This window comes from Ixodes scapularis, unplaced genomic scaffold, assembly GCF_016920785.2.
Source record: "Ixodes scapularis isolate PalLabHiFi unplaced genomic scaffold, ASM1692078v2 PGA_scaffold9__187_contigs__length_104089568, whole genome shotgun sequence".
Classification (NCBI taxonomy): Eukaryota; Metazoa; Arthropoda; class Arachnida; order Ixodida; family Ixodidae; genus Ixodes; species Ixodes scapularis.
In genome coordinates, this window is record NW_024609884.1 from 79,293,288 (window position 1) to 79,319,323 (window position 26,036).

A 26,036-nucleotide genomic window follows, 5' to 3' on the forward strand; every position below is an offset into this window, starting at 1 on the left:
TAAGCACCCTCCCCGTCACGTGCGCGTTTTGCGCGATGTTGGCCTTTCGGGCGGCTTCCCCCCCCAAAAAAAAAAAAAAAAAAAAAAAAAAAAAAAAAAAAAAAACCTGCTCTGGCTACGGGTCCAGAAATATTTACTGATAAATTAGGCACGGGAAGAATTGACCAAGAGTATTAATCACTGAGTATTAGGGTCGTCATTTCGAGAAACAAAATCGAAAATACGGCACATTGCGCAATAACGCTCTGGATTAAAGTTTTTTTTTTTCTCCGTATCTATAAAAGCCAAGGTCTTCGAACTTTTCCAGTGTGTTGCTCTGTATATAGTTTATCTGTGCATGAAATGTCGCTGTCCTGGTTAGCGGCAGAAATTTACAACAATTGCTCACACAGGGGCAATTAACTAAAAAAGCATTATTTTGAAAATCAGAAAAAAGAAAAGAGGCCATCTTTAATTTTATTCAAACTCTCGGATATTAACGTTTATAATGAATTATTCCATGTAAAACGTCCCAGACGTTGCCCTCGACCACCTTCAATTTCTAAAAAAAAAAAAAAAAATCATGGTTTTTTGCCGCATTTCCGTAGTCATGCCCTAAAATAATTTTGACGAAAAACTTTTCATGGCGTGAGCGCGGTTTTAACTTTTAAAAATAGCGTGAAACTAGGTATCACTCTAATTTATGAAAAATCAGCTTTTTATATGAAACAACCAACAATACTTTTTTCTTAAATCTGCACGGCTTTCAATTTGCAATGTGCTTGGGCAGTTTTGTTTAATTTAACTATTTTTTTTAAAACGCGTTGTTTTAAATTTTATCATTTTTGTTATTTTATTCAAAAATATATCTAACTGCTCCGGGGACTTAATAGAGCTTTTTACCGGCTGCCCCTGCAGGTATATAATCGATAAAAAAAAGTGTTGAAACCGCTCAATTAAATATCTCGCAGTAAAAAGAAAATCCTGAAGTTGCCAAAAAGTGCGTGTTTACACATAAACAGCCGTTTCTTTCACCCTAAGGTGGTCAAAGTAAAAATACAAAATATGGCGGGTTTGGAAGAGCAATCGATTGTCTTTTGATTCTGAAAGTTTAAGCAAAGTAATGTTTGTTTAAAGCGACAAACAATTTTTGAAGTTGAACAGTCGCACCACAACCCGGCGTCGCTTGTTAACGGCTCTTCGCCACACAGCACGCCACCGGCGACGATAGCTGACAGGATTAGGTACAAAGAAGATTCGTCGTTTGGCTTTCGAAGCGAACGGACGCGTCACTATGAGCTCCGTCGGAGCGGTATCAACGGCTGCTGATAGCCGTGGCGACAAGGACGAACGATGCAACGAACCTTATCGGATTGTCATGCCCCCGATACCGACAGGCGAGTACCTCCTGAACTCCGTTTTCCTTCATGCCGACATCGGAGCGAGACCATACAGAATTGAAGACTTCCAGGCCGGACTGGAAAACGCAGGAGTCCTCAAGGAGATAGCCGCGTGCGGGTCATTTCAGATGAACCACGTGTGGCTCGTGACGCTCAAATCTGCCGCTGCCAAAGAGAAGTTAGCAGCCGCTAAAGCTTTCGAGGTGAAAGGCAGGCGGTGCGTTATCATTGACCCGGACAGGGCAGAAGTGCGTCTCAAGCTGCACTGGATCCCGTTCTACATGCCAGACGACTGCGTGAAAAAAGCCCTGGAGCCCTACGGCAAAGTCGAAGAAGTCTCCAGAGAAACCTGGCACGTAGGTGGATTCGAGGGAGTCCAGTCAACCACGAGGACTGTGAGACTAACCCTGAAAGAGAACGTCACCGTCGAGCGCCTACCTCATCAGCTCCGCCTCTCTGGCTGCTCGGCGCTGGTTCTTGCACCAGGACGAGCGCCACTCTGCCTTCGCTGCCGCAAGACCGGACACATACGGAAGGAATGTCGCGTACCTCGCTGTGAGGGCTGCCGACGCTACGGACACACCCGCAGCGAATGTGCGAAGACGTACGCTGACGCGGCCCACGCGGCCCACGCGAAGGTGGACGACGATCTGGCGGAGCACATCATGGACCAGGACGAGGCGGAAGCGGCGGCGGGAGAAACCGGCAAAACCGACGTCGACCTCGAGCCTCGTGGTCAAACTGGAACAGCAGCGAGCACCTCAGTCCAACCCCAGAAGCCTCCGTCGAAAACGCAAGCCCCGGTGGTCGTCACTCCGACGCAAGAAGCGGAGGGCAACGAGCCCACTCGTCCCCCGCCACCCCTGAAACCCGAAGGCAAGGATGACGACCTACACCGGGTGCCACTTGACTTCGCCCAGGGCGCGGAATCCGAGAAAGGCAGCGTAGCCATGGAAGTCGTGGCTAGCACCGTCAAGCGACCGCTTCCGACTGCGGACGCACAGGACGGCGACCAATCTAAGGGACTTCAGCAGACGGTTCAGGACAGGTGGAAGGTGGTGATGACCAAGAGAGGCAGGCACCACGGGGGACCTCCGGCCCTAGCCTCGGCAACCCTCAAGACAAGCCTCGACAACACCCGCGGTGAAGCCTCCGCCAAGGAGAGCTCCGCTTTGTGAGTGAGGTTGTTTTGTTTTTTTCTTGTGTGTGTTTTTTTTTCTCTCGTCAGACAGACATCATCGCTGCACGATCTTGCCTTTCTTTGTAACTTTCGCTAAATGGCCCTCAGTTTCGCAACCCTCAATGTTCGAGGATTAAACTCGAGAAAGAAACGATATCAGCTGCAGCGCTTGTTATCTGACGCGAAGCCGGATTTTTTTGCTGTGCAGGAGACGAAAATGGAAAATGATAACGACATTGCTGTTGCGATAAAACCATTTCTTTTTCATTACGAAGTATGCGTTAGCCACGCGGTAGGTTTTTCGGCGGGATGTTTTCTTTTCTTGAAAAAGTCTGTTAACCTTTCCGATCTGCATGTGACTGTAGATGAACAGGGTCTTTTTATTTCGTGTGATTTTATTTTAGCAAATGTTCAGTGGCGGGTTATTTGCGTCTATGCCCCAAATAATGCAGCGGACAGAGAACAGTTTTTCCAGTTTCTAACCAGCTACGTAGAGTGCGACAGATCAGTTGTATTGATGGGGGATTTCAACTGCGTTTGCGATGAACGCGACAAGTCCTCTCACACCAGAATAAGTGACAATAGCGTGAACCTTTTGAAAAATATGATAGTCTCCTGTGGCCTAAATGACGTGGGCACCTCGTGTGCCCCACCGCACTGCTTGAAATACACCCATTTCCAAGCGTCCTCCCATGCCCGTCTTGACCGCATTTATTTATCCTGCGACGTGTTACAGCAAGTACATAAATATGACGTCCAACCCATTTTTTTCACAGACCACTGCCTTGTAACCGTTAAAATAGGGAAAAAGGAAAGCGCAGCCTCAAAGTTTCAATGGCACCTCTGGAAAATGAACAGAACTCTACTAAAGGATGAACAGTTTATTGGCACTGTTACCGAACTGTTGCAGCGTATGAGCGAAACGAAGGGGGAACTAAACGAGGCGTGGGAGCAATTTAAAGAGGAAGTTAAATTAGCAGCGATTGAAAGATCCAGCAACATTCAGTTCCAACACAGAGAGCGCGAAAAACATCTAAAGCGTAACCTAGATGCACTTCACAGATTAGAAAACCAAAACCCTGGAACAAGCATGGGTGATATTCGGAACATTAAAGCAGAACTAGACAAATTATACCTAGAGAAGTACAGAGGAGCTGTCATACGCTCACGGTCTGAGAAATATCTATTGGGAGAACAACCCACCAAACGGGCTTTGTCCGACGAAAAGAGGTACGCCTTGGCGAAAGAGATTCATGAGATAGATTTCAACGGAACAACCAGTAGAGACCAAAAAACAATTCAGCAATGCTTTGTCAATTATTACGCTAAGCTTTTTGGCGAAAAGCCGACTCCCAAAGGTTTCACAGAACTCGATAATTATCTGAAGCTCATGCCTCAGCTAAGCGAAAACGAGAGAATATGGCTGGAAGGGGACATCACCATAGGAGAAATTGAAAAAGCTATTGATTTGCTAGCAAAACAGAAGACACCGGGACCAGATGGTCTCTGCGCAGAATTTTATCAAACCTTTAAAACATCTGTCAGCCCTTTGCTACTTTCAATATTTCAAGAAGCATACACAAAATACAGATTACCTTGCTCATTTGCAGAAGCTTACACCATCTTTATACCGAAATCAGATGACATGATCAGAAGACGCAGTGTAACAGGCTACCGGCCTATCTCCCTATGTAACACAGATTATAAGATTTTTACCAAAGTACTCACGCGCCGTCTACAAGTTGTTATTCGCAACCTCGTCGGCGACCACCAAACTTGTGGCATGCAAGGGAGGTCCATACAAACCAACATACACGTCGCAAGGAGCATTCTGGAAACAGTAGGGAGAGGTCGCGTAGCTATGATTCAGTTGGATTTTGAAAAAGCCTATGATAAAGTGCGCCATGACGTTCTTAACCGGATTTTATCTCACGTAAATGTCGGGGAAATTATTTTGAAGGGCATCGCAATGGCTTATAACAACTGTGGGACGAGGCTGATAATAAATAATTGTTTATCAGAACGCATAGGAATACAGACATCAGTGCGGCAGGGCTGTCCTTTATCGCCGTTACTCTTTTCGCTCTACCTAGAACCTTTCTGCTTAAAAGTTGCAGCTTGCAGAAGCATCCGGGGCTTTACCATAAACGCGGTTGAAGTCAAGGTGTCAGCGTATGCTGACGATGTTGCGATTTTTTGCTGCGACAAAGAAAGCATAATGGAAACCGCGCGGATAACAAGAGAGTTCTGTGATGTCACTGGGGCCGCAGTTAATTGGGGAAAGTGTTGCGGACTCTGGCACGGGAATTGGGTCTCAAAACCTCAATCCTTTGCTGGCATAAGTTGGACGGACACACCAACCACCTATCTCGGAGTGCCATTACAGCACTACAAAAATAGCACGCCATATTGGGCCGAAGTCCTAGGAGATTTAAAATCAAAGGCAACCTCGTGGGCAAACCGTGATATATCGATGTTTACCCGTGCCACAGTGTGCAACATTTTTCTCGTCGCAAAACTTTGGTACGTGTTGCAGGTGCTTGCATGCAAGCGAACGAACATACAAAAGTTCCACCGAGTATTCGCCACTTTTGTCTGGAATTCCAGCTGGGAGAGGACGCGGCGGGATAACCTTTTCCGCCGCGTCAAAGTCGGTGGACTGGGACTCACCCACTTGTTTCTGAGACAATTGGTCTCACGTTTCGCCTTTCTTCGAGACCAGAACCATCCTTTCTTGCGAACTGTTATCCAGATAAAACTGGCGAACGCACTGCCCTCTATGCTAGTAACAAGCGACTGTGGTGAACCTTTGAGTCTTTTTGGGTTTCTGAAGGAGGTGAAAGATGCTGCCTCCTTTTTACAAGCACGATTTTCTATGGGGTACCTAGAGAGTGTAAAGAAAAAGAGATTGTCGCGAGATTTGATTGAACTGCTTTTTCCCGCGCCCCTGTATCGCACTGTTTACAGCCATTGTCCAGGGCAAAACGTATTGTGCCGCGTTAAACAAATGTGTGTCCCCCCCGCAGTCAAGTCCTTCTTCTTCAAACTACATAGCGGCACCTTACCTGTCAAGCCGTGGTTGAGGGAAAAGGGATTTTTTGTTCCCTGGTCGGTTGACTGCCTCTTGTGCAAAGTACCAGAAACAACCGAACACATTTTTATTCATTGCTGGGATGCGGTGTTTTTGTGGGATATTCTACAGAGGACGTTGAAGAAGGATCTGACTATAACACATGAAACTATCCGTTTTCTGCCAGTCAGAGAAGGAGACCCGGTTCCTTATGATTTATTTATGGTACTTGGCCTTTTTAGTTTGTGGAAAACCAGAATGGAACTGCATCATGCAAACCCACACATTAAACCTGCGCGGCTTCATTTTATTGACTTGGTTACGCAGGTACAGTCTGTATACTGCAGGTCCCCCGACACTGCGCCCGACTGGGCACACTTGTTTGAGTCGATGAAAAATATGAAAGAATTTTAGTTAGCCCACAAGTTGTTGGGCGGTTTGTGTGTGTATTGACTTAGCATTCGTATGCTGCATTCTGTGTTCAATAAAGAAAAAAAAAAAAAAGGATTAGGTACAAAGAAAGAACGGGGTTTACTGCCGCTTCCTTTTGTCCGTCTTTTCAGCTGCAAGGGAAGAAACTTTGTATTCGAGGACGCCTTCTCATACTCCGAAACGTGATGCCTAATCAACGGGCGGCATCAGCTGACGCGGACTTCTCCTAGAAGGGAAACGTGACAATATCGCCGGTGGCGTGCTGTGCGGCGAAGAGGCGTTAAGAAGCGACGCCGGGTTGTGGTGCGACAGTTCAACTTCAAAAATGCTTTGTCGTTTAAACAAACATTACTTCGCTTAAACTTTCAGAATCAAAAGACAATCGATTGTTCTTCCAAATCCACCATATATTGTATTCTTATTTGGACAACCTCAGGGTAAAACAAACGGCTGCTTATGCGTCAAAACGCACTTTTTTGCAAATTCAGGATTTTTTTTTACTTCGAAATATTTAATTGAGCGGTTTAAACATTTTTTATAGATTATATACCGGCAGGGGCAGCCGGTAGAAAGTTCTATTAAGTCTCCAGAGCAATTAGATATTTTTTTCATAAAATAGCAAAGATGACAAAAAATTAAAAAGAAAATGTTTTTAAAAAAATATTTAAAGTAAACAAAACTGCACAAGTCCAACTACATTGTAAGTTGAAAGCCGAGCAGATGTAAGAAAAAAATATTATTGGGTGTTTCATAGAAAAGCTGATATTTCATAAATAATGGAGTGATACCTAGTTTCACGCAATTTTTAAAAGTTAAAACCGCGCTCACGCCATAAAAATTTTTAGAGCGCAGCTCTTAGGGGCCCGTTTCCGGCTTGAGCGGCGTCGCCGTCGGCGTCGCCGTCGCCGTCGGCGTCGCCGTCGGCGTAACCGCGCGGTGCATCATGGGAAATGTCCCATAATGCACCGCGCGAGCCCCCCACCAAGGTCACGTGACCTCGTGGGGGGTCACGTGACCCCCCGAAGTCACGTGACTCCCCTGAGGTCACGTGGCCCCCTCCTCGAGGTCACGTGACCCCCGCCGATGTCGCGTGACCCCCCGATGACGTCATCGTCACTGATGACGTCACCGGCATCCACATCGTCATCGTCATCATCACTGATGACGTCACCGGCATCCACATCGTCATCGTCATCATCACTGATGACGTCACCGGCATCCACATCGTCATCGTCATCACCGATGACGTCACCGGCATCCGCATCGTCACTGATGACGTCACCGGCATCCACATCGTCATCGTCATCATCACTGATGACGTCACCGGCATCCACATCGTCATCGTCACTGATGACGTCACCGGCATCCGCATCGTCATCGTCATCATCACTGATGACGTCACCGGCATCCACATCGTCATCGTCATCATCACTGATGACGTCACCGGCATCCACATCGTCATCGTCATCATCACTGATGACGTCACCGGCATCCACATCGTCATCATCACTGATGACGTCACCGACATCCGCATTGTCATCGTCATCATCACTGATGACGTCATCAGTGACGTCACTGATGTCGTCACCGGCATCCGCATCATCACTGATGACGTCATCAGCGACGTCACTGATGACGTCACCGACATTCGCATCGTCATCGTCATCATCACTGGTGAAGTCATCAGTGACGTCACTAATGACGTCATCGGTACCCGCATCGTCATCGTCACTGATGACGTCATCAGTGACGTCAGTGATGACATCATCGGCATTGGGGGTCACGTGACCCCCAAGGTAACGTGACCCCCCCCTGGTTAGTTTAACCCCCCCCCCCCCAGTGCCCTTCCCTCCTCCTCCTCAAGAGCTGCGCTCTAATTCGGCATTACAGGGAGTTGTAAGCGGCTTTCATTTTTTTTTTCGTCAGAAATAATTTAGAGCATAGGTACGGACATTGCGGCAAAATGCCATGATTTTTTTTTTTTTTTTTAGAAATCGAAGGTGGTCGGGCGCAACGCCTGGGACGTTTGACATGGAATGGCCCAATATGTACTAACACACTCTGCAAAAATATAATGTGATATTCGTTTGGCATGCAGTTATAAAGCGAGAAATATGTCCAAATTCACGCTAACGCGGTTGCCATAAACCGGGCGTGCATGTACCCATTCTTCACAATTTCATTATTATTAAAAAACGTAAAAATGCTACGGGGTGGTCAGGAAAGTACAAACTGACAGCACAAAGGTGGACGGCAGTTTTCAAGGGAAAATTCATAATACATCTTTGTACAACCGACCCGAAAATTCCCATGGGCCGAAGCGATCGAGAGGCGCCTTCCTGTAACATGCTTCGCGGTGCCCGTTTCAACAGCCGGCGTGTACCGTCTCCGTCTACGCTACGTAAAGGAAGCAACTGGAGCGACTTTGCAAACAGATCAGCCTCCAACGTTGGCTGTAACATGATATAGGAGGTAGGGCGCGGCAGAACCTGAACCTGCGGCACCTGTGAGCGCCAATAGATCCTCCACTGTAAAAAGCCGAACAACGCAAAAAAAAAAAAATACTGAAAAAAAAATTGTTGATTAAATGAGATTGTTTGTAACCTAATTTATATGACAACGGTTTGGAGGATCGTGAAATCCAATTTGGGTATGCTCATGTGACCTACGTCAGTGATAGTGCAGCAAGCCACTTTAAGAACAAAAAGGCTCGAGGCACACCTAAGCCCTTCTTATGAGTTGTGAATGCGAAAGCACCGCACGCCGCTCTTCGCTCCCTTCTTTAATCTGCGGCGCACAACGTGCTGACCTTGGGCATGGAACGGTGGAGCCGCTGCGTCGCGGACACGCAGCGCCATCGGGTGAGCGATCGTTCAAACTGTCGTGTGACTTGCGGCGCGGGGAAGGAACAGACAGCAATGTAGTTCCCAGCAGAACGAACCCCTTGGTTTATTCCATGCGCCGTATATATCGCTACGCGCCGTACAACCGATAGGAGGCGAGCGACCGCGGTGATCAGTGACAACACAACAGTGTAAAAACACAGTCAGGATGACACCACACAAACTGACGAACCGAAGTGTAAAAGTGCCGTTGGCTAGCTTTGCGCGTGGTTTCATTAAGGTGCCGTTTTGCATGGTTTCAAAGCTGATGACATCGGCTTGCTCCATGAGACGGTTAATGCTTTCGCATAGGCAACCTGCAATGCTGTTTGGTTTGGCGCCATGTAGCGACTGAAACAAGAAATATTGGGTACCCCTGGCAGTGGCGGCTGCATTGTTCAAACGTGAGCTTTTACTCTGGTGGCGCCGCTTAGCCTAGTGTCTGAAGCAAGAAATACTGGGTATCCCAGGAAGCCGTGATCGCGTAACGTGTCCAGTAGAGCGGAAGCTATGGCCCTGGCGGGCCAATCGGAACGTGACTGCGTATCACCGGAGCGCGCCTCAACTCCGGAGACGTATCAGGTTTTTCGCTGCGTCATGCTCCAATATGTGTGCCTTGCGCTCGTATACACCTTTTCCGCGTAGTCGTCGACATCTTGCGTGTTGCAGCGACAGCCGCGCCGTCTGGCGTACGGTTGTTGTGCGCCCATTTTGGTATGCGGAGAGCAGCGTTGTTCCTAGCTCCCGCGTTGTCCCCATTGACCCCGTGCATCGTATCTTCATTGTTTTCCCTTTAGTGAGTTCTTAATTTGTTTTTTAATGAAAGTGTGAATTATTCTTGTGTTCTGGCGTGTTTATTCGCCTTCATGGCGCCCAATGTTGCGCCAACAGCGTCGAGAGGTTCGTCGCACGTCGCCGGTAATAGAAATCGGAGGCATGTTCACTTTTCCTGAGGACGTTCACCAGTGTTTACTCTTCGCGTGTTGTTGTTTGTGAAGAATGACAGCCTTCTGCGATCGACTAACAGAGGGTTTCTATGCGCGAGCGGGGGCAACCCTGGGCATAGAAGTGTCATCGTTTAATCGTAGAAATACTCACAACGGGAGTTGGCGACGCGGGCCGAACGGTTTGTTGTTATGGTGCACCGTCGAGGTACGATCGCTAGGTACCGGGACATCTCTACTTCGTATGACGCCCAGATGCGTCGGAACTATTCAGGAGATGGGGGTGAAAGGGGGGGGGGGGGGGGGGGAAAGGGCCACGACAATTTTGCGCCCTCTTTTCGTACTGTTTCATTAACGTATTATAGTGCACATTCTCCTAGGAATGAACGGAATGACAAACAAAAGTTGAGTAGCCAATAACAATCATTACACCCAGGGTCTTACGTTTTCACCACAAACTGCCAAATTCGTTCTACATTTGACTTGTCGAGGCCTATTACTGCATTTGTAGATGTCCGTTTCTATACTGCCTATTTGCTTTTTTTATGTGCTGATATTAGACAGTTTTAGTATAGCGTTGCTGGATCTTACGTACGCAATACGCAATAGTATAGCGTACGCTAAAAATGACCTGCTCGGACCGAATTTAGTTTTGCGTTACGCTTTCAAGTGAACACCGCGCATGATCTTGGTTAAATTTGCTAGAGCCGTAGAATTCCGCGTACTTATAGCGCAACCATGCTCCTGGAAAGAAACATTGAGAAAGAAAAAGTGTCCAATCATTTTATTTCAGATTAAACCAAGCCACAGCTGCCTCGTCAAGCGCGCTTTTCTGCGGGGTACAGAGGCTACGAGTACGAGTGCGTAACCAAATTCGATCACGGAGCCTCCGTCAGTCATCCCGTGGAAACGGCACGTTTTATCAATGCTATCGCGGAATGAAATTCATGACCCTGGTGTCCAGTGCATAGCGAGAACTTCGGCGATTTCTTTCAGAGTCGTTCGTCCGTCGGCGATGAACTGTGGGCATAGTTGAGGCAACGTTGTACAACATCCGACGGCTCACCACGTCGGTGATCAAGTTGGCGTCAGAGATGGTTGCCCCACTGAACACTAAACTGCCGAACGTCAAACAAATCCACCTCCCGAAAAATGATGCCAAAGCGTTCAGGGACATGAGAGCAAAGGAGTAGGACTCTGTTTCTGTTGTGCGTGGAATTCAATCCTGTCACTTGTGGCAGTGTACGCGGTCCCACATTTCGCAACCACAGCTGTCTTAGCAAGAACAGTAGACGCAGAAAAGATGCAAGTAAAGTCTCCTATGGCTGCGAAAAGCAGATCGACGTCGCGAGCTTGCGGTGCCACTGAGAAGAGACGAACAGTGATAGCTACAGGCAAAACGGGGAAAAAAAAAAAAAAAAAGTGTTCCTCCTCGGAGTGCCAGGAGAGCGCTGTGATCGACTCAGGTCAGCGTCCGGCAGAAAGAATGCACGCTGCAAGCGCCGAATGTGCGCACAAGACCTCGATTCATTAAACTAATTTCAACTGTACCACTTTAAACATGTGTTCTTTTTTATCACTATTTAAACGTGGTCGTCCGCAGACCAGCCCCCCTTCGAAGGGTAGGCTCCGAAACTCACTTGACTCGAGAAATCTGTATTTAAATTGTTGGCTTGTGCATGCTTCAAACTCGCCCGTAATCTTTCGTATGAATTCTTATTATCCCCGAACTCCTGTCACAGTGCTTTCTCGTCACAAACTTCCTACATTTTTCGAGCACTTTCTTGCTCTTGTTTGAAATCGGGAACGTCCAATCTTTCTCTACTCCCGTTACGGCAATTCTGTATATTTAGCGCCCTGTAAATTCAATACAAAAAAAAAAAAAAATATTGCAAAGCTATTTTGAAGGGCCTGATAGGACAGATTATGAGCCTTGATCCATGAAAAGTAGAAGACAAATTAAGGTGGCAGTCATTTTAAGTGATTTTCCAATTATTGCAAAATCGGTATAACCTGTCTACATTTCGGTGTATTTTTTTAGACAGGTTAACGTTTTCAATTTCAATGACAATTTATTCGAATATTAAACAAACGCGTCCAAGTCATGTTAAAAAATTTTGAATTTCCAGTCTTTTAAGATCCGCATCCATAAAGCTATGAAGAGCTTAGTAATCGATAATACATGTTTACTTTTTTTTATGTTATGTACAGTCTCTGCACAAAAAATATAAAACCTAAGGCGACAACAGTTTTTCTTTTTATAAATATAAAAAGGGGACGGTTTCACGGAAGTCGCAAACATATGCGCGTATACCAACAGCGACTTTGTGATTTTCGTTCCTTAAGGGAAATTTCATTTTCTGCAAACAAATGTTCGAATATGTTTTTGCGGTTGCACAAGTAAAATATATCTTTTAATAAAAATGTAAAAAAAAAATGTCGACCGGATATGGTCTTTCCGATTCTACCTGAAAACGTCCAATACAAACAATCTCAATCAATCGTGTTTTTTTTTTTTTTCGTTTTTGCAATACTTTTTTTTTTTGTTGGCATTGTGCGGCCCTCCACGGCGGCGGATCAACTGTCGCTCACAGGCGGCGCAGGTTCAGGTTCTGCGGCGTCTTACCTCCTATATCATGTTACCGCCAACGTTGTAGGCTCACCTGTTTGCCAATTCGCTCCGGTTCCTTCCTTTATGTCGCGTATACCGGGCGGCGCCTTTCGATCGCTCCGGCCCATGGGCATTTTGGGTCGGTTGGACGAAAATGTATTAGGAATTTTCCTTTCAAAACTATCGTCCACCTCTGCGCTGTCAGTTTGTATTTTCCCGACTCCCCCATAGGATTTTTACGCTTTTTAATAATAATGAAATTGTGAAGAATGGGTCACGCCCCGTTTATGGCAATCGCGTTAGCGTCCAATTTGGCCATATTTCTCGCTTTATAACTTGGAAGCCACACAACTATTGCATTTTTTTTTATATTCTGTTAGTACATATTATAAATGTTAATTTTGTAGTTTACGAAGAAAATTAAAAATGGCCTTTTTTTAAATGATTTTCAAAATAATGCATTTTATAGTTAAATGCCCTCGTGTGGGCAATTCTCGTAAATTTATCCCGTTAAGCAGGACAACGATATTTCATGCTCAGATGAACTATATACGGGGAAACACACCGGCAAAGTTTTAAGCCCTTAACGTTTTTAGATACGGAGAGAAAAAAAAAAGATGTTTAATTCAGAGCGTTATTGCTCAATTTGCCGTATTTGCTATTTTGTTTCTCAGACGACCCTACTACTCGGTCGGTAATACTTTTTGTCAGTGCTTCCTAGGCCTAATTTGTCAGTAAATATTTCTAAACCCGCAGGGGATAAGTAATACACACTACTGTTTCGGAACTTTCCGCTATCTATGTTGAAGGTTAGGCCGTCAAAACTCGCAAACCCTATTCCAACTGAGTGGAATCCGGGCGGCGTCCTGGCGTTCTCGAACGCCCAGCTCATTCAAGCGGCGCCAACTGCACGCTTTGCTTTTCACGTTTACGCAGAGTGGATGCTCATCAAAACCCGTATAGTAATAACTTCATCACTCCAAGGAGCTAGCGAAGATTTCATTGCTGCAAGAGGAAAGTAATCAAAACGTGCGCGCCGAGAGCGCAGCCACGTGGTGCAGGGCTGCCCGTTGATTGGTCCAGCTAGAGCGCAGCCTCCACTCGGCTGTCGGTCGAAGCGTGTCGCAGAGTTGGGGACTCGGCCGCTGGCTGCAATTAGCGGCCCCTGTCACAGCACAGGGCGCTCATCGATTCCTGAGGGAAGGGGAGAGGCGGCCGGACACGCATCAGAGCCCCTGGCCGCGGCTCAAAACGACAGACTCGGTCATTTCATGGTAGGGGCCTCCGAATTTTAGCCATCTACTTAGCGGGAAAAAAAAAAAAAAAATCCCTCAATCTAACAGGCAAATGCTGCTTCGCCAATGCAGTACCGAATATAAAACATTAATCGCTGTGCGTAAAAAAAAAAAAAAAAAAAAAGAGAGAGGGAGAGAGAACGGGCTTTTACTATAGCAGGTAAAAAGCCACTTGAACGACTGCGGTCGTCTTCAGTGTCTCTTTCAAAGCAAATAAAGTAAGAGTGCGGCAATGTCGCCATACTCTGGCAGACTAAACTTATGCTGTATAAACTACTAACGGCGTATTAATATATTAGCAACTCGTAACACACTAACATTGTTCGCGTAACATAATTACATTTTTAGGGGTTAAAAGCGCTAAAAACGACGGACGAGTAGGAGAGACACACACCACAGAGCGCTAGTTGCAACTGCTTTATTATTGGAAAAACCACACGTACCGCTTTTAACCCCTAAACATGTTTAACCAAGTAGCCCAAATCCAAACCCTTCTTTTATAATTACATTGCTCGTTACGATGCTTACACTGTTGCCCATACCACCCCCCCCCCCCCCCGCCAAAAAAAAAAAAAAAAAAGACGTTCAATTTTGTGTTTGTCTTTCTGTTCTGTGTGTGTTGACAGATACTGAGTCATGAATATTTATACACAAATGAGTTACCCTTATACTCATACCACATACCTTTGCAGGCCTGAAAAATGAAGAAAAGGCGACGATGGTGTAAAAATTGCTGTACATTCCGCTCGTGTATATACAAAAAAGCAATGAAAATGTAAAATGATGATGTCAATAAGCATTCCTCTTTACAGCTAACCAGTAACGTGGAACTCTTCTCTCGAGGTAACGTAGGGTAGTAACGCGTTCCTTTTATTTGCAAGTAGCGAGTAACGCATTTCGTTACTTTTTTTCGGTAACACTGCTCTGAAAGCGCTAACATTACGCCAAGGCCCCAACAATAAACGCACAGCTCCCACATCACGCGAGTGCCTTCCTCCTTAGGATGGAAAGAAAGATCAAAATGATGTGGTCGGGATGTGTACGTCAAAAATCCTATAACACGACTCCTGTTCGCCATTTTCACAATTGAGAGCGTGGGCCTCATCAGATTCTTTCGCTACCTACTAGAGTAAATAGATCACAGTTACCTTGATCTGCCGTCATAAAGACGACTAACAACAGTAGTGATGTTCCAAAATAATTAAACAACTGAGTCTTAACGTACTCCGAAGTTCGAACCCAGCTCCTATATGATACCATTAATGAAGTAGGTGAAACCAAACGGCATGAAGGTCTTCCGAACGAACTCTTGAAAATAATTGGCGACTCGGCGTACGCGCATAGTTGAGATCCCGCTGTGCTAGATGCCGTTCGTTGGTCTGGCACGTGAAACCCCGTCACATGGGTAACTTGAGTACAACCGAAGCAACCTGAACTCTTGCGGTTTGTTGTTGCGTGAAGCCCTTCAACGTGGGCCGTGCAATTTCCGAGCCGGATCGTTGGCCGTTCCGGTGTCGTCGACAGCCTTGGCAAACACGCACTCGGCGGATGGGGACAGAGGCGCGTGAGGGCGCGTCGCCAAGGCCGCCTCCTCCCGTCGCCCAGCCCGGCGTGCGTGGCCGCCATCGATCCCATCTGGCCCGGGATCCCCGGCACGTCCATGCCGTGTGCTGATGTTGCGCGATCGCCGGCCTCCACGAGGGCGAACACAGCCGCTCGTCCACGTGGCGTCGGAGAAGGGCCGAGAATCGCGGAACGGCCTGCTTCTGCTCGCTTTTGTTTGGAACGCGACACTAGGGTGCATTCGATTCTTTACAAAAAGTCAAGGATCAAAGTGCGATAAACAAAGTAGACCAGCGGCCCGTGCTTACCACTTCGGCAAGCGGCGGAAGCAGGCGCGAAACACACAGCTTCCAGATTATCACAAGTTCTCACATTCCTGACGTCACGCTAAAGTTTCGGCGGAGATTGAGCTTCTTATGTATTCTTATAAAGACAACTGAAACTAAAAATAAACTCAACGTCTAATGAGTTTGATCAGAAGAAACTCAATATCCATTTTCTTTTATTTTACCCGGATATGCAATTGAGTTTGGCCAATAATAATGCTTTATTTGATTCGTGCCCCACAACAACCAATAGGTTATAATACGGCGGCACAGAAAAATATAATACAAAAAAACCCATAACGATGTCTGCCACTGTTACAAAATACGGTGTGGGCCAATAGCCGACCAGATATAAATCAAGCTCTCGTTTAGACAAAAAAATCTTAAAAAGAAACATCAACATGAGGCGACACTTCATTACCACAATTTAACATCCGCACCAATGGTGACAATTGCGATTGCACAGAGGGATAAAATACACTCGTTCCTGTAATAGCACGAGCTGGCACATGAAATCACAGCGATGACACCAGTTCACTATCTATATGGCCGTAAACAATGTTATGTAAAAATAAATCATCACCAGCAGTCCGTCTTTTTATCAAGTTGCACAAGGAAAGTTCTCTAAGGATGTAGTCATAATCGTAATAACGTCTCCTCCCAAAATACCTATCATAAACAATTCGAACAAATCTTTTTTGAACTCTTTCGATTCGCTGTGCGTCAGCTGCAGTCAGCTAATTCCATACAGCACTGCAAAACTCGAGTCTAGCTCGCATTGAGCAAAACAAGCGGACGACATATAAATAACTGGAAAAGCTACGCGTCCCGCGTGATATCCTTCCCATCACTCGAAAAGCTGAAGCAACAATCTGGCTAACAAGATTTGAAAAGGAAAGATTGCTATCAAAATAAACGCCAAGGCCACGTACTTGTTCAACCCGTCGAATAGTACACTTGGGGTAAGAAATGCTTTTGCGTTTGCTACACACAGTGAGTATATTGGCTTTAACTGGGTACACAAGTAAAAAATTATCAGAACACCATTCAGAAATGGCAAGTGTGCTTGTTTAGAAACAATAAATACATCTTTTGCAAAAATCCCCGAAAGGGCGAATTCTAGGGCCGCCACGTGCTGCTCCTGCCTGCTCCCGTAGCATCTGCTACGCGACACCGAAGACCGACAAAGGCAACTTTCGCTGTTTACGGGCCAAACCAAGGAAGGGCATTGGCACGCCCCAGCGGAGAACCGAGCAAACCATTTCGACCACCTGTGGGTGCAGTTAACGTCGCGGACGGCACCTTCTTCGCGATATGCCTAAATCAGGTCGCGGGCACCTCGGCAGTTTTTTTTATATTTTTTTTTATAGTTTTTTTATTTATTTGACATTAATTTATTACAAGATGTCGAGGGTACAGGCAAAAGCCACAAAAAAATATCCGGCTTGATTACGTCCGTTCCTTCCACCCTCCCTCCCTCCCCCTCCCCGAACCGAAACACATACATATACCATAATTATCGCAAAAGAGTTAATAAAATAGTTATGTAAAGAATATTTGGGAAACACCGATGGATACTAACATAGCAAACACAAAACAGAAAATATGTGCTAATACACAGCAAAAACACGCAAGAAATTAACCAACGTAAGTAGAGTTGAGTATAATAACTGAAAAAATAGGATTATAGTCTAATGGTCGAGGGAATCGAGTAAGGATGACAACGTGAAAGACAATGATTATTTGCATGGTTAGTGCGAGCGTGAGGAACGTACCATGTTTCAGTGTGGCGAGTGTTATGTGTTTGCACACCTGGGAGCAGAGTCGTGTATACAAAGTTTGGTCAATGGGAGGCGCGGGCAGAGCCAGGGCGTGCACCAGACAGAAAGTGGGCTTGACATGCTCCCTTGGCCAACCAGGAGCCTAAAAGAATCCCCTAGCGGTAGTAGCGAGAAACTGTTTTGGCCAAAGGTATATGTTGGTATATATGGTTTTAATAAGCGCGTAAGAGTGTACTAACCCTTTATGGTAGAAAATAGGGTGCACGTGATGTTTCGATCATGATCATGCAGAAAGATGTAAGAAACGAATGCGCCGCTCAACTCTAATAATTGGGGCTGTGCGGATATTTATACAGCGTGTAGTTGGTCAGCCATTTCAAAGTTGCGACGAGTCACTCGCTGTAGATGAGCAATTTAGCCAATGCAGTACAACCGCTAGTCTGGTGTCTTTAACGTGCATCCACAGTACTGATACACGACCGCACGCCGGTACGATGCTCATCCAGATCGAAACGGGCAGGAATGGGAATTGAACCCAGGATCCCTGGGTTCTGCAGCGCGAGCTTTCGCTGAACGTGCTCCGAGCTGGTGTGAGACGGCAGATTCCCGGCCCCCGGCGCTTGGCGTACGGATTATGCCGATCGTTTAGCTAGTCACACTCTTCCACCATGATTTTGGGTGACCATAATTGAAACATCAGATGCACCATATTTTCAGTCACCGAGAGTTACTCCGACGCACTTATCAAGTTTGTTTCTCGCGACCACCGCCAGGGTATTTCCGGCTTCCGGTTGGCTAGATTCAAATTTGTGAAGACGCCCTGGAACACGCCCAGCCCGCTTTCGACCAAGCGCGCCTCCGCATTTGTCCCCTATACTTCCTAATGAGTGGCCAATGAGTCTACATATACGGCTCTGCCTGGGTGCCGTAAGTGCTTGACAGGCTGCAATTCTGCGGCCCAAATCGCTGCCATTAGCGGTGCGGCTCGCAAGGTTCCCATCCACGAGCGATTTCTGCCACCGTGACGCCCAGTGCGGCAGCGGAGGCGCACAATAGGTTTCAGCGGCTCAGAATAACATCGGGACGCGGGCATGCATCTCGGCCTCATTGGTCGTTTCCATCTTAGATTTTATTCGATCAAAACTAAACAGATGTATTAAACACCGAAAGGAAATCTCGGTTCGCATTTGCCTCGCGTTTTCTAAAAGCTCGCCTCAAACGCAAATGCGAACAAGTTCAGGAACTTTTAAAAGGGAAGAAAAAATAGAGCGTGCAAAGACTGATTTAAGAGGTTAAAAAGCGCAACACAACAAGGACAATAAAGACACGAAGACGACAGGACGGGCGCTAACTCACAACTGATTTTATTAGAAACGCTGAAAGCTGCTTGTGAGAGTGGTGATTGGTTGCAGTGTGGGTTTGGCATACGATCTTGTGTATACACGTTTGCAACCCGGTCTCATGGGCGCCGCCATCTTCCTCCGTGGGGTGCGCTCTTCGTCGCGGCCGTAATCCGATTGCGACGCCTTAGCAAGGCTTCGTAATCGGATTATGACTCGTCCAAGCGCACCCCAGCCGAGCAAGATGGCAGCTCCCTGAAGCCGGACTTGCAAACGTGTATACACGTTTGCAAGTCCGGCTTCAGGGCGCTGCCATCTTGCTTAGCTGGGGTGCGCTTGGTCGAGTCATAATCCGATTACGAAGCCTTGCTAAGGCGTCGTAATTGGATTACGGCCGCGCCCAAGAGCGCACCCCACTGAGGAAGATGGCGGCGCCCTGAGACCGGACTTGCAAACGTGTATAAAAGTGACAGTGTTGTTTCTAATAAAATCAGTTGTGAGTTAGCGCCCGTCCTGTCGTCTTCGTGTCTTTATTGTCCTTGTTGTGTTGCGCTTTTTAACCTTTTAAATCAATATGAACCAACTCGCCCAAACACAAGTTTTAATTCGTGCAAAGACTGTTCGCGGAACCCAGCCAGACAGGCTGAATCCCTCCCAAGGCTGAACACACCAGCAGGAAAAGGTCACATCAGGGAGGACACAGCACGAGAAAGCCGGGGCATTATAGCCGTCAAACACAAAGTGGAATCAGTACGTTCGGAGCGCGCCGACAAGACTTTGGCAACACAAGTTCGGCGACACCGCCGCGCCGTAGGGCCCCAGCTTTGTCTTTGACGAAGGCCCCAGATTGACTGCGTATTATTTCTGCATGTCGTCTGCTTGAAACGTGGAAACACCATCTTATGCCCAAGCCTTCCCGTAGTATAGACCTTTTCCGCAAGGGCGCCGCCATCTTGAATTGTCGTCACTTCCAGTATGGGCGAAAACATTGTGTCACCGTCGCCACGCCAATAGAAGGCATTTAGGACATAAACGTAATTGTCACACATTCTCGTTTTGCTTCCCCTTTATTTTTTTACTATTTGCAGGTTGAAAAGTTCAGATATTTTTTCGTCGCCCATACCGGATATGCCTACTTGGCGGTCGGGGGCGAGAGTAAGCGGAAAAGGGCTATAGTATAACGTAAAGTGCAAGCCCCCCCCCCCCCGTTTTTTTTTTTTTGCGTTTCTTTTTACATTACGCGAAGTTTCGCGTCGAAGGCTTCTTCTGCAAGTTATCGCGCTGGACACCAGCCGCAGTACATAAGCACATTCCATCCAACTAGCACCTTCGGGCCTGCGTCACGCGATTAAAAAAGAGGTAAACAAATCGGCGCTCATGTCTTGGCTAACCGCGTCGCGTTCTGTTTTAAACTCTCGAGGTCCATCCGTGGGAGGCCCACAGCCAAAGGGTTCCTTGGTCATCGGACCCCGGCAGGCCAGAGGAGTCCGGCGAAGGAGCGCCCAACACCAAGACATCGATCGCCACCGCGCCAGCCGACGACTTGGGCCCGACCGAGCCGCGGCGCCAGACACGGGTCAACGCCCACGACTCCGGGTCTAAACGCGCGCCCACACAGTCCAGCCACGGAGCTCGCTGCTCGAGGTCGTGGCTCCAGGCAAGCGGGCCTGTCAGCCGCACGCGCCGAAGCCCGGGGTAAACAAATTCGGCGTTCAATATCAACACCGCGGGCGCCACGGATCGCAGACTAAACAAACACCCGGTCGTATATATACCTCCCCACATACCCTATACAGGGTGTTTCAGAGAACTCAGGCCAAATCGCTCCTGCGAAAACTACTCATTGCAACAGAAAAGGGCTTGTGTCGTTTTGGTCCCGGGCCAGGGGCCCCATTTAGAGAAATTATTAAACTCCGGGATAATTAAGTTGTTAATTATTTTTGCGTAATTAATTTTTTTTTTGACATGTGTTTAAGGGCATGGTTTAATTAGAAAATCCCGCCCCCCCCCCCCCCCCCAAAAAAAAAAAAAAAAAAGATGTTTGAGTTTTAATACGAGGATGAAAAGTTTCGACATGTTGCGACGGTAGCATTTTACCCACTACGAATTTCAAACGGCAACTCTGTCGCTCTTCTTCATCCAACTTGTCTCGGACGGTAAAAGGCCGTTTAAAGACGAAGGCCTCTCGTTCGTCTCGGTGTTTTCGTTGTTGTTGTTTGTCTGACACAGGGGGAGGGCTCGAACAACAATCCCAAAGAATATACTCCAGCCCTACCCCACGTCCGTAGACGTCGATTCTTCGGGTTGCTTTTACGGCGCGAGAAACGTGCTATAGAGATATAGCCGCGCAAACCGTTGCTCCTCCACCTCGCTCCCCCTCTAGGCTGCCAACCACTTTAAAAAAAAAAAAAAAAAAAAACAATTTTTTAAGGCGGTTTTGGTATGGCCCGTTTCAGAGCCTCCAAAAGGCATCCTGGGAGCCATATCAAAGACGAGAAGACGAGGAATTTTCGAGGGCGCGTTGAGATGGGTTTAGAAAGCGGATCGGGCGAATCTGAAAGCTTGCGCGGCCCCCTCTGCAGTGCGACGACGCCACCCGAATCGAAGGAATGTCGAAACCACGAGGCGCCTTTTAGGATACGCGCGAGGCCCACAAACGCAAACAAAACGCGCGGGGGAGGAACAGACGGGCAGCCGGGGGCGCATTCGCGGGGAAATATCCCCGCCGAGGCGCGGAGCGGCACGTCCATCGTTTCGCAACAGCAGCCCTTTGAGAGCGCTGAATCGAGAGAAAGGGATACGGGCTCTGCGTAGCTCCATTGCACAATCGACGAAGTTTGCCCCGAGATGTAGTGTATCAACGATGCTTAGAATCGTATAGGAACGGAAGGCTCAGCCGAGGCTCTGCCTCGAGGCCGTTTTCGAGCATCTTTCCAGGTCCGGCTCTTATGCCGTCTTTCTTTGCTGAGAAGGCAGCGCCTCTCGCGTGCATGCGCACGAACACAGGCACCGAGTGACAGACACGCGCGCGCAAAAACAAACACACGCAGGCTCTGGCGGAAACGCAGAAAATGATATGTGTGGCCTGTACGCACGAAGGAAAATCATCGGGAGAAAACATTGGCGGAGAAAGTCGATTGGCGGTTTTACCGTTTCGTGATATTCTCAAAACCAACCCGCTGCATTTCGAACTTGGAAAGAACTTGGGTTTAGCGGAGCACCCGGTAATGGGCAAATTCACGCTTCCGTTTTACTATGCGAGCTAAATTATCGAGGGCACAATTCAATGAATCACGCTGTATACACCTACCTCTATGTAGCTCTGTCGAAATGAAAGCGGCCGGCGGCTGTGCCTTCCGATTCGCGGGGAAGCCTGTGGCGGCCAAGCAGCTGTTCGCCTACCGTCGCAACCGCCTGCCACAACCATGCCAGCTGCACACAACTGAAGCTTCCAGTTGAAGAGGGGTCCAAGTGAAAGAGGACGAAACTAGAGCTAGAAAAGTAAAGGCCACACACGAAAGCACTGGGATGGAAGTGAACTCTACCGGAACAAGAGTGGACGACAGCGACTTGCATGCGGCAGCACTACGAGGCATATTACTCATTGTAATCAATTACTTTAAAGAGGAAATTTACTACTTACTACTTTTCTTCATCGGAGTAGTCCGGCAGGTGATCGGATTGGCTTTACGTTAATTAATTTACGAGTAATCTTTACTTTCCACGTGGAAACCGAAGTTCGCCCTCTCCTCCAAGTACACTAAGCAGCAACACCATATATATATATATATATATATATATATATATATATATAATTTTTTTTAAAGAAATTGAAGGGCGTTATTAAGATTACTAGTGCGGTGGAAGGCGTTCATTCGAGTTGACAATGTTAGTGGTAAAATTAAAAATACAATGTTCAGTGATGTGATTGGTCCGAGTCATTATGGAGCAGCTCTCGGAGCAGCCCAAAGTCAATTTTGGAGCAGCCAAAATAACTTTTGGAGCATCATTTTCATTCATATCACTGCAGACATTATGTTAAGATCAATGTGTCGGCGCGTCCAATTAAAAGGCAATGTCCACGTTGCCTTCTGACTTACGTGCAACCCTTAGCATCAATCGAACAGCAGGAGGGAGTCCCTCGAACACAAAACTAGATTTTCTTGGCGTGGAGAAGCACCAGGCAGGGTGACAGGGTGAGTGAAGAAGGACAGCACAAACTGCTGTGAATGGCTATATTAGGTACTGAATCTCACGAAAATAATACGACAATATAGAGCCCATAAATTAATGGTTCCTCCGAGTTCTAAAGGTTGTAACAGCAATTTATAATTCATATAAAAAACAAAGCACTTGGCATCTGATTATGAACGTCAATTACATTTTATGTGTAGAACTTCATAACAAAAACGGCATGTGAACAAAACTTAAAAACAATCCCGCCGAAGTCATTAAGGTTGTTCCCGAGCTTCCATCCACTGCTCCTGCCAACTTAGTTTTAATTTACTCCTATCTATATGAAAGTGAAAGCTAAACAAATGAGTTGGCATAAATAAACATACAAAAAAGCGCACATAATTCCTCCTGCAATACCGAAGTAGCCTCGCTAAATCTCGAATTGGAAAAAGGTACCGCCAGGATATCGTATTCTACCATATGTTACGAGCCAAAGTTGTATTCAGGAATTGCGTCGCGTCTCGCTCTGGGGGAGAGCTTTCTCCTTAGCACGGTGGTGTGCTGCGGCGAAGCAAAACACGCAAAATCGCCATGATTGCACTGCGGTTTTCTCTTCTCTGCAGTACACCAGTACGCGAGGAGAAGCGCACTCAACGAGACTAACTAATCCTCCAGTAGAACAAACGTCGAACATGAGAAATATTCCGAAACTTCCGAGTACTGTCAGCCTGTCATACGAAATGCGATCGAATAGTACGTTATCTGAGACGATAGTGAAAAGTTCTGAGAATTCGCATAAGCATATCGTAACGGTCCGGCAGAGCACCGAGGCCTCAGCTATAATATTTTCAATATCATTAAAGTGAAATTGAGTTTTGGCGCAACGTTGGCGCAAATTTCTCACGCTTTGGTGAAATATAGCAGGATGTTGCAGGGTAAGCACTTTGGCGCAGTTTGGCACAGCAATCACCTCATTGCATGTTCGAGCGAAATTCGAGAAAACGTTAATCTGTTCGCGTTGAAGGTGCCGAGCGGCGTACCTCTCACCCAGTGCCTTTCACCCTACAGAAAAGAGGAGGAGGAATAAGTAATTCTAGCGGCATCAACGACTATTCAGCAAGTAAAAAAAAATAAAGGTATGCCGTTCATTGAAACTATTAAGCACTAGTTGACAAAGATGGGCGACGCAATACTAAAAACACCTGATCTCGTAGAGGAATCAAAGAAGGTAACGCTGGCTTTTGGAGCAACGTCAAATCTCTCTTATCATCGAATATGCATAACAAAGTAATCTAGTACAACATTATATTTTTGAGCGCGAGTAATTTTGATTAAAATCAATTATATTGTGTGTTTCTTTTTTTTTTTTTTTCCTTACAAATTTGGTGCATTACGACGAATTCCGAACTACGAGGAACACTCGTATGGCTAGAAAATGTTTTTTCCGATTACTAGGTAACACAGCGCAACGCAGTACAGAAAAACGCCAACCCTTTGCCCTCCCCTACACATTAAACAATCTATTTAACCGAAACTAGGTTATTGTCCAAAGTGCCTGAAGCAAACAGAGCTGCAACCAGGCTCAACCCGGACCAAAACTCCTCCGGCGGGCAACGAACAATAACACCTAAATACAAAAATATAACAAGACCATAAACACACACACACACACACACAAACAAAAAGGAGACGATGTTTTAAAGTTCTGACGACAAATCGCGGTGCCATTTCATCACATATCAAATAACACGAGAAAAGAAGTGAACGCCAACAAACGAAAAGAGAACAGAGAAACTTAAAAAAAATAAGGTAGACTATTAAAAAAAAAAAAAAAAAGCGTGTACCCACAGTCAGTGAAAGGCAATGCCGCGGAGGGAATGACCTGACTTCACCGTTTCAAAGGGGGTCCCTTATCACATACCGTCGCCCCACGTCACAGAGCTTATCCGGCCAACGCCCCCCTTTAGGTCGGCCGGCACAGACGGCTTCAACGGCGAGCCGATAACCGATTATTGGCAGGCTATCGTACGCTCTTTGGAGTACCGCTCCTGCAATCAAACAAAAGGTGTCTGGGTACTAAGGCACGAAGCTGTCTAAGGCATGGGAAGGCGTAAGCCTGCACGCGCATGATGCAATGCCATTCGACAATTCATCTTGGTAATTCAAATTAGGTCACATCGATAATTGGACAAGCAAACCGGGAAACGGGAAGTTCAAATTACCGGCTGAAGGCAACGAGCGCGTGCAGGGGGCGGCTAACCACCAAGCACTGGCGCTCCACTGCTACTATTAATCGTAAGAATTCATTGCAAGAAACCTCTGGATCGATAACAGAAACAGTAAGGAGTTAGGAGAGATATGAAACGCCAAATTCTTTGCGTGGAAAAATCAGACAAATTACTCCTCAGCGCCACTTCAGCCGATTAATCGCTCTTGCTATTCGAAACTCGCACGAAGATCATACTTGCACCTCACACTTCAGGGTGTTTCCGCGTCAGATCGCACAACGATATGGTCCGCGTTATATCCTCTTTTTCCAAATATTTATGTAAAACTAAATATATATCAAAGCCACGTTCCTGGGATATCTGCGAACGCCGTAGAGAATTTTCGTCCGGAGATATGAAATTCCGAAGCTCGAGGCGCGGAGATAGCGAAGGTTTCCCTGCGATACTTTGCACAGCCGTCAATAACACACCGAAGCATGCAAGTGTTTTTTCTACTTGTTTACAATATGTACACGGAATATTAAAAAAAATTGCAATAAAATATTTCTATGCAGAAAATAATAATAAAAAAAGCTACGATACAAGTTAAGTAAACACGATTTAGAGAAACGTACGTTCACAAAAAATAAACTACATATAAAATGCCGCAAAATGTATCTAAATTAGCATCCTTCAATTAAGCTTACGAATATATAAAAATATATGGTTAGCCATTATTGTAGTTGTGTTATTAATAATGTACAAACGGTGACGATTGTTCTAAACATGGATAAATAGCATGTAAATGTTTTTTTTTTTTTTAAACTCTCCTTAATCATTTACAACGACT

General features: G+C 46.4%; 2 protein-coding genes across 3 annotated transcripts in view; one reads left to right on the plus strand and one right to left on the minus strand.

The window, feature by feature from the left end:
• LOC8036579 (beta-1,3-galactosyltransferase 5) overlaps positions 1 to 26,036 on the minus strand; it is a 182,466-nt gene that overhangs the window by 61,935 nt on the left and 94,495 nt on the right. The window lies entirely within an intron of this gene.
• LOC120839522 lies at positions 1,257 to 20,714 on the plus strand. The gene is made up of 2 exons (XM_040209817.3): positions 1,257 to 2,553; positions 20,224 to 20,714. Exons 1-2 carry the CDS (start codon positions 1,274 to 1,276, stop codon positions 20,552 to 20,554), a joined length of 1,611 nt encoding a protein of 536 aa, XP_040065751.1. The 5' UTR covers positions 1,257 to 1,273; the 3' UTR covers positions 20,555 to 20,714.